At 41.7% G+C, this 8,606-nt stretch overlaps 2 protein-coding genes across 2 annotated transcripts; both read right to left on the reverse strand.

Moving 5' to 3' along the window:
- Positions 1-448: 448 nt before the first annotated feature.
- Positions 449-5,218, reverse strand: LOC134254337 (uncharacterized). Its single transcript, XM_062736896.1, has one exon. The coding sequence runs from the start codon at positions 5,216-5,218 to the stop codon at positions 449-451; it is 4,770 nt and encodes a 1,589-aa protein (XP_062592880.1).
- A 121-nt stretch (positions 5,219-5,339) lies between these two features.
- Positions 5,340-7,106, reverse strand: LOC134254438 (uncharacterized). The gene is made up of 2 exons (XM_062736975.1): positions 6,972-7,106; positions 5,340-6,731 (listed from the first exon to the last, which is right to left on the reverse strand). Exon 2 carries the CDS (start codon positions 6,621-6,623, stop codon positions 5,340-5,342), a length of 1,284 nt encoding a protein of 427 aa, XP_062592959.1. The 5' UTR covers positions 6,624-6,731; positions 6,972-7,106.
- Positions 7,107-8,606: the final 1,500 nt, after the last annotated feature.

The raw sequence follows: 8,606 nt of genomic DNA on the forward strand, positions 1-8,606 counted from the left end.
TGACCAACTTTCTCAGCGATCATGTTCACATTCACATGGTAGAACAAAAACAAACGTGCATTCTTTGCGCCTTTTTCACACAACGAACGATAACTCTACCACAGGATGCAGAAGTACAAAATTAGATAACTCGTTCCACTACACTCTTCGCCAGATATTGTAAAATATCTCCATTTTCACACAAATTCACAAATAAATGAACCATTATGCTATCACTAAGAACTAGTTCAAAGGGTAATATTCAGACAACTTGCATGTATGAGTTAAATTCAGTTAGACTAAATAACCAAATGACAGACTAACAATGAAATGACTAGAATACAAAACACTATCGTCCCTTGACTAGGTACAAAATGTAAAAATAATGTACGATAACTGACTAGATTTGTACATGTAAATTGAAACTGAGATACACAGTCAATTCACCAGGCCAATATATGGCGCACAGTTAATTCACCAGGCTGACAAGTTCGGATATAGGTCGCACCAGTATCGTCGGTTTCTCATCCTTAAACATGCGAATTTCCACTGTGCGGACATTTCCGTCATCCTTGGAAGGAAAGACCCTAAGAATTAAACCCAGGGGCCACCTATTTCGACAAGCTGTGGAATCGCGTACCAGAACGACATCCCCAGATTTCAAATTTTCTCGTTGTTGGTTCCATTTTCTGCGAATCTGGAGGCCACTCAGGTATTCTCCCTTCCATCGTTTCCAGAACACGTTGGACAACCAACAAACACGCTTCCATCCTGTTTTGTAAAGGTTCCTTACGTCGTCATCCAAATCCGGTACAGGGTCAAAACCGGTCTTTTGAGTCAGCAGCATAGCTGGGCTGATGATGATTGGATTTTCAGGATCAGTTGATATTGGGGTCACTGGTCGGGAGTTGATTATGGCTGACACTTCGTACATGAACGTGTGAAGGACTTCATGGGTTAATTGGCCCTTGTGTTGAAAAAGCATTGTGTTTAGGATCTTGCGGGCCATACCGATCATCCTCTCCCAAGAACCCCCCATATGTGAAGCATGAGGAGGGTTGAACTTCCAAATGATTCCCGACTTATTAAGAAATTCCTGCACTGGTCCTTGTTCTACACACACACCATCCACTCTTAGAGCATCCAAAGCTCCAACAAAGTTAGTTCCGCGATCAGAACAGAATTCCTTCACTGAGCCTCGTATACATACAAAACGGCGTAAAGCATTTACAAAGGCGGAGCTGCTCATCTCGTCTACAAGCTCAATGTGCACTGCCCGTGTAGCCATGCAGGTGAACAAAATGGCCCATCTTTTACTGTGAGCAAGACCACCTCTTGTCTTGGGGGCTACAACTTCCCATGGCCCAAAGGTGTCAACACCGACAATGGAAAACGGTGGTCCTGCGGAGGTGCGTTCCAGAGGTAAGTTGCTCATTATCTGTTCTTGAACCTTTCCACGTAGTCGCTTGCAAGTAACACAGTGGTTGATGACTGAGGAGACCAGTCGTTTGGCTCCTGTGATCCAGTAACCATTGCTTCTGATGGCTGCCTCCGTGAATAATCTCCCTTGGTGTTTAACCTCTTCGTGAAAGTGTGAGATCAGAAGCCTTGACAAATAAGAATTCTTTGGAAGCAGAATTGGATTTTTAAGTTCCTCTGGCAGGTCGCTTTGTCTTAGTCGTCCACCCACCCGCAACAATCCGGAGTGGTCTAAATAAGGGTTTAGGTACAAAAGTGGGCTCCCTTTGGGCAGTGGTCTATTTTGTTGTAGAGACTGTGTTTCTGGCAAGCATGCATCTCTCTGAACCAATGTTACTATGGACCTTTTCGTTTGTTCAAACATTTCTCTTGAGTTGGGTTTGGTTTTCTCCTTGAAGATCCTTCCTGCTCTTTTTAACACAGTGATAGCAATTATTAACCTCTGCCAGCTGGAGAATTTTTCGAACTTAGTAATCATCTGCCTTGGCGATTCATCTGTGGAGGTCTTTGTAGTTCTGATGCACGGTCTCACTTCAGAATCGTTGTCTGGGTCAAATAGCTGATATGTATCTGACCTTGCGCATTGATGGTCATCATCATTTTCACTAGGAGGTGGTCCTTGAATCCAAATACCTTCCACCAGTTCCTTAACACTGGAGACACCTCTTGTCCCGACGTCAGCAGGGTTCCGAGATGTTTGGATGTACTTCCACTGTTCAGGTTTAGAGCGCCCATGAATGATAGCTACTCGATTGCTGACGTATGTATAGAAGCGTCTGGTGTTGTTATTCAAATACCCTAAAACAACCTTACTATCTGTGAAGTAATTTATGTTCTCCATTGGAACATCTAAGTTCCGCCCAACGACGTCCCCTATCTCGGTGGCCAGGACCGCAGCGCATAACTCAAGGCGTGGTATTGTGTGTCCAAGCAAAGATGCAAGCTTCGCCTTTCCTAAGATGAATCCATATTTTCCACTTATAGAATCCTTAACAAAGGCAACTGCTGCTATCGCTTTCTCAGAGGCATCCGAATAGATATGTATCTCTGGTTTGTCCACCGTGCTGAGAGAGTCGAGCATGAACATCCGAGGGATAGTAAAACTACTAAGGCTGTGCAGCGATTGTGTCCAGTTCTCCCAATCCTGTCGGTAAGTATCAGGTAAGTCTTCATCCCAGGTAGTGCCTGCACTGCAAATGTTTCTTGCCAAAATTCTTCCCGTGATAACTAGGGGTGCTATGAAGCCCATTGGATCGAACAAACTGTTTAAGGTGGAAAGTAGCCCTCTTTGGGTAAATGGCCTATCTCCCAAATGATCACTGAAAGTGAAGGAGTCCGAGTTGAGATCCCAAGACAGACCCAGGCTCTGTTGTGCTGGTAAAGCATCTGATCCGATGTTGACTTGGGTCAGGCTCTTCTCCAAATCCTGAGTGGGAAATGCATTCATAACTGTTACACTGTTGGATGCGATTTTGTGTAATCTAATGCTCCCTTGTTCTTTCAACACTTGCTGTGTTTTCTTCACCAGTTCAATAGCTTCATCTGTGGTTGAAACAGAAACCAGCCCGTCATCTACATAGAAGTTCCTTTCAACAAAGTCTCTTACGTCTTTATCACTGTTTACGACAGCTTTACGTAATCCGTACGTAGCTACAGCTGTTGAGGGCGTATTGCCGAACACATGCACTCGCATGCGGTAGTCTATCAGCTCATCCTCCGGGTTGTTGTTGCGATACCACAAAAATCTCAGGAGATCGCGGTGCTCTTCATTTACATAGAATGAATAGAACATTTGTTCTACATCAGCTATCACTGCTATCTGATCCCTGCGGAAACGCAGCAACACTCCAAGCAGGCTATTCGTTAAGTTAGGCCCTGTCAACAAGACATTGTTGAGTGACATTCCTTGGTACACCACTGATGAGTCAAGGACGCCTCGAATTTTATCAGGTTTCTTGGGGTGATAAACCCCAAATAGGGGTAGATACCAGCATTCTCTGCCTTCCGTAATCGGTGGTGGGACTTCTGCTGCTCCGCGATCTATGACGCCTTTCATAAAGGTAACCATATGGTCTCGTTTGGTGGGATTCTTCTTCAGACTGACATCCAAGGAATGAGCTCGTTTTGCGGCTAGGACTCTGTTGTTTGGTAAGACGGGTCGTTGCTCTTTGAATGGTAAGGGTGCTGTCCAGTGACCAGTGCTGTCCCTCTTGAAGGACCTGTCCATGATTGTCAAGAACTCTCTGTCATCTACAGACAAGCCTAACTTGTCATCGTCCTTTGTTTTCACAAATATGCCACTTTTTGTCGCGAAGTGCTCTTTGGACAGACCGTCATGGATTTCCTTGATATTCAGTGTGTTCTCACAGGGTTGTAGAATAGTTTGTCTTCTATCCTTCGTTAGAAACGTCTTGGATACTTGGATAGTTCTGGATGAGTGAAATTGTCCAAGGCACACTTCCCCAATTATTACCCATCCCAAAGGCAATTCTTGTGCGAAAGGCGTTTGCCTGGGACCAATCACCTGACCTTTAACATGGTGGACCTCTGGCAAATCTCGACCAACAAGAAGGGATATTTCTGCTGTTTGATCCAGGTCCGGTATATGGCATGCGATATTGCGTAGGTGTTGGTAATGTTTTGCTACCTCCGGAGTTGGAATTTCCGATCTATCCTTTGGCATATTGTTGCACTCTATCACTGGTGGCAAGATGAATGTTTCGCCACCATGACAAGCCTGAATACAGAGATCTTTGGCTCGCCTTGCCGACAATAGTACCTTTCCAGAACAGGAAGACAGTGAGTATTCAAACTTATCATCAGCCACACCCATTGCGTCAAAAAGAGATGAAGTACCAAGAGTCTTGTTGCTCTGGTCATCTAGGATGGCATATACCTTCACTGCCTTGTCAGGATGTCCCTTTGGGAAGATTTGTACTAACACAGTCTTAGCACACGATCGTCCATTAAAGTTCTGACCACACAACTGGGTGCACTTAGAGACCAGGTCATTGTTGGGCTCCCCGCCATGCTCCTTCCCAGGTGTGCCATGTAATGACTCCTTGACTGCTGTACTCTGCACTTGACCTTTATTGCCTTCAACCATATGAAGCGCTGTTGCATGACGCTGACTGCCACAATCTCCACAGTGTACAGAGGCTTGGCAGTCTTTAGCAGTATGAGTTGTGGTCAAACAACACTTGAAACAGATGTTCTTGTCGCGTATGAACTTCTTTCGGTCTCTGAATGTTTTTTTGAGGAATTCCCTACATTGGTTTAGAGAATGATTGGAGTGATAAATGGGACACTTCCGTAACTGCCCTTGCTCTGAGTCTCCCTGAATTTCTGTTTCCCTTGTGTACACTGTAGGCTGTTTGCGAATGTCAGTGAGTGGTTTGGTTGCTCTTGACGGAGGAGCATTCTCATTAGAAAATGGAAGGCCTGGATCATTTAACATCAAACTCATATCTTTGATGAAATCACAAAACACATTAAAGGGTGGAAACCCTACATCATGAGCTCTTTTATATCTGGTTGCTCTGTCGCTCCATTTTCCTTGTAGATGGGTAGGTAATTTGTGTACTATGGGGATGATGCCGGCTGAGGAATCATAATAACTCAGGAGTTGCATGTATTTAGGAATTTGTTTCACTGCTTCTATTTCCATCAAAATGTCATACAAGTCATACAATTTCTTGCTATCCTTCACTGTTATCTTAGGAAAGTTCCCAACTTTGGTCTTTAACGACATCTCAACCATCTCGGCGGCCCCGTACCTTTCTTCTAGCCTCTCCCATATTTTAGCTAAGGCCCTCGTGGGATTGTTTATGTTTGAGATTCTTATACTTTGAGCGAACTTGGAAGATTCTGGTCCTAACCATTTAACCAGTAGATCGGACTCTTCCAGCGGCGTTACTTCCAACTACAGCCCTAAATGAGGTTTTCCAAAGGGAATAATTCTCAGGTCTGTCATTGAAGCTTGAGAATCTGGACATAAGAAGATCCCTTTTCAACAAAAACTTGGTCAACTCACTAGCCATCCCATGATTTTGATAATTGCTCTGTGCAGGTTCATTGACGAGTCTAGATGGTGTTAGTTCCGGCAAGAAAGAAGGTGCGTTAGGATTCATCGGTGTCGATTTATAATGTCTATGCTCTTGTTCCGGAGGAGGAGGCAAGATGTCAACGTGACCTGGGATAAGCATACTAGTGAAACTAAACTGGCCTGGTAGAGGCCCCTTTGTAGGAACTTGGCCTGGCTGAGGCTCAAGTGATCCAATGTCTTCAGGCAATGCAGGCATGATTTGGCTCGGAATATGCTCACTCGAATGTAGTGCAAGATTCTGCTCGCGGACAAAGCTCTTTGTCCTTTCTTGTTGAATTTCACTTAGATCTTCAACGCTGGATCCTTCAGTCTCTTCGAGCATGGCATTCAGTTCTGCTTCTGCTACAGCTGCTTCTTTCTGGGCTGTGAGAACCACGAGTTCATTTTGTAAGTTTGCTTCTAAGTTGACAAATTTAAGTTTGGCCTTTGCTGCCTCAGCCTTTGCCCTTTGTTGCATTATCAAGCCAGAAGACGACAAGGAACTGAAAACGCTTGAGCTGTGCTTGGAACGTCGAGAATTTGCTGCTGAGCTTGGCGCCTTTACTTTGGAAGTATTCAGTAGGTGTGATCTAGGATCTGTTAACATTGACTGGGGTTCAATTTTGGGATTAACACTAGGTTGGGGTTCTAATTGTGAGATAGCAAATTCTGAGTTTTCTGGATGCATTTCTTTAGTCTTTGATATCGATTTCTGAATGTGTTGAAGAAAGATTTCGGTTTTTGTAATAACAGTTTCTCTGATGAAACGCTCTGTTGAGGCTTGCATAAGTGTTTCCTCAGTGTTTGCTCTTTTAAGAAAGTCTATGAAATCCTGTGAAATCCTTGAATACTTGGATATCGCCGACTCAGTTCTCCTCAGACACTGGTCAAGAACTATTACATCACTGTAATCTTGTAGCTCTTGGTATATTAGGGTCTCTTCCTCTATCTGGTGTTTCAGTTCTCTCAGAGTTCTTTCATATTTTCTTACTTGGGCTGTGTGATTTTCCTGTGCTCTTTCCGTGAGAACCCGTGTCCTCTTTCCTGTCCCTTCGCTCTGGACATCCTCGGAATTCTGCATCTTGAAAGCTGTCAATCTCGTTTTCTTACTATGCTGCCATCGTATTTACCACAAAACACTCGACAGCTAGTTTACGGTCTTTATTTCAGCATAAGTTCGCCGTAAGAACTACAGTAAACAAAACACTAATAAGTTCTTACATTCTCACATACACTAACGCACACATACTCAGTAATTAATTAAGGTCACGAGATACAGAGTTATAAACTAGAGAAAATACCAAAACAAAGGTTGAGGAAATTCGAACTGTCCATGAATACAGGCTTTAAAAGAGTCAACTTGCTAAAATATCACCTGTCAATATGCCTAACTTTAACAAACAATATGATAATATGATAATACACTTACAACGAGGTGCTTGACCAACTTTCTCAGCGATCATGTTCACATTCACATGGTAGAACAAAAACAAGCGTGCATTCTTTGCGCCTTTTTCACACAACGAACGATAACTCTAACACAGGATGCAGAAGTACAAAATTAGATAACTCGTTCCACCACAACTGCAGCGAGAAAATTTTAACTCCCCAGTAAAAAGATAATTCTCAATATAGCGAGACTAAGAGAAATATAAAAAATAAAAATACGAGATCATGTTTAGATTTCTATGATATTAACTAATTATTAAATAATATTTTTCATCGTTTTGAAACTTAAATATTTCCACGTTTCTAAGATAATGTGATTTGTCTGAGATTTAATGCCGATTCGGAAAAAGAATTGGTTGTTTTAGAATAAATCTATGAAACGCGATTGATTTAAATAGTGTAATTTAAAGGAAAGTCCTTTTTTTACAAGGTAACAAAACATAGAAAGACAAAGGACTTTATACAAAAAAAAATAAAGTTTTAAGGACCAAAACTTCCACATACGAACTTTCAAAATCATTTGTTACAGGGCGAAACTCTCTCTCTCTCTCTCTCCCTCTCTTGTAAATAGCGATATTAGACTGTTTGATTTAAAAATGCGACCCAAATAAATGTGGAAATTTTCAACATACCTTTCATTGCTGGTTTTCTTTGGGTGATGCAGAACAAGTGACATATTGAAGTCTGCCTGGAATCCTTCACTATATACCCTCCTCATTTTTTGACAACTCACACTAATCGCCTTGTGTATTGGGGAAAGTGACACATTTAAACCTTGTCAGATTTTGTCGGAAACTTACACCTCACCACTAATGACACCTCACCATATTCACTGTGTATACGGGGGACACATGCATATCGTCCCCGGCCCCTCTTGACAATATACACAATGCGCGTGATTCTGACAATTAAAATTGAAAATTAATATTATTTTAATGAAAATCCCAGAAATTTAATGTGTAGATATAATTGTTTAGGATTTTTATCCAGTTTTATTTCAAAACATTTTTTTTAAAAAACGCATCGTTAAAAATGCCATCAATTAATTCTAAAAAGAAAATAAGTACATGTATATGAAATGTCACCAAAACAAACGAACAATAAAAGGAATATTAACCAAATTCTTTTAGTTTCAAACACGTGTCTGTAAATGAGAAATTAAAGTCAAATTCGTGTAGTGATATACATGTACAAAGATTTCAATAAAATAACCGTTTTTTTTTCTCTTTAAAGGCAAATTTATTAATCAACAAAGTAGTCATAAGAAAAATATTAAGAAAAAATGAATTAATAACACATCTGTCGATTTGTTTACGAAAGGTGCCGAATTAACCAGAATCTGATGCCGAATTTACTAGATTCTGGTGCCGAGTTCACTAGGTGCCGAGCTCACTAGATGCCGAATTCACTTTTTCTTTGAGTGCCGAATTCACCAGGTGCCGAATTTACTTGTACCCATAGAATCAAGTTCTCAAAACACTCTTCTCTCTGATTTCCTCGATGATTGTCTTCACCATATCCATATATACATCTAAATACATGTATCATAATCACATTCTCATCCCGGTTTCCTCAAATTGGAAGTTACATTGTGGGGACGGCATTAATCAGCTGA

Source organism: Saccostrea cucullata, unplaced genomic scaffold, assembly GCF_032062105.1.
Source record: "Saccostrea cucullata isolate Sc308-1 unplaced genomic scaffold, CSIRO_AGI_Scuc_v1 ctg5811, whole genome shotgun sequence".
NCBI classification, from domain to species: Eukaryota; Metazoa; Mollusca; class Bivalvia; order Ostreida; family Ostreidae; genus Saccostrea; species Saccostrea cuccullata.

Coding starts and splice junctions, on each gene's coding strand:
- LOC134254337 (XM_062736896.1), bottom strand. CDS start 5,218: ATGGTTGAGATGTCGTTAAAGACCAAAGTTGGGAACTTTCCTAAGATA.
- LOC134254438 (XM_062736975.1), bottom strand. CDS start 6,623: ATGCAGAATTCCGAGGATGTCCAGAGCGAAGGGACAGGAAAGAGGACA.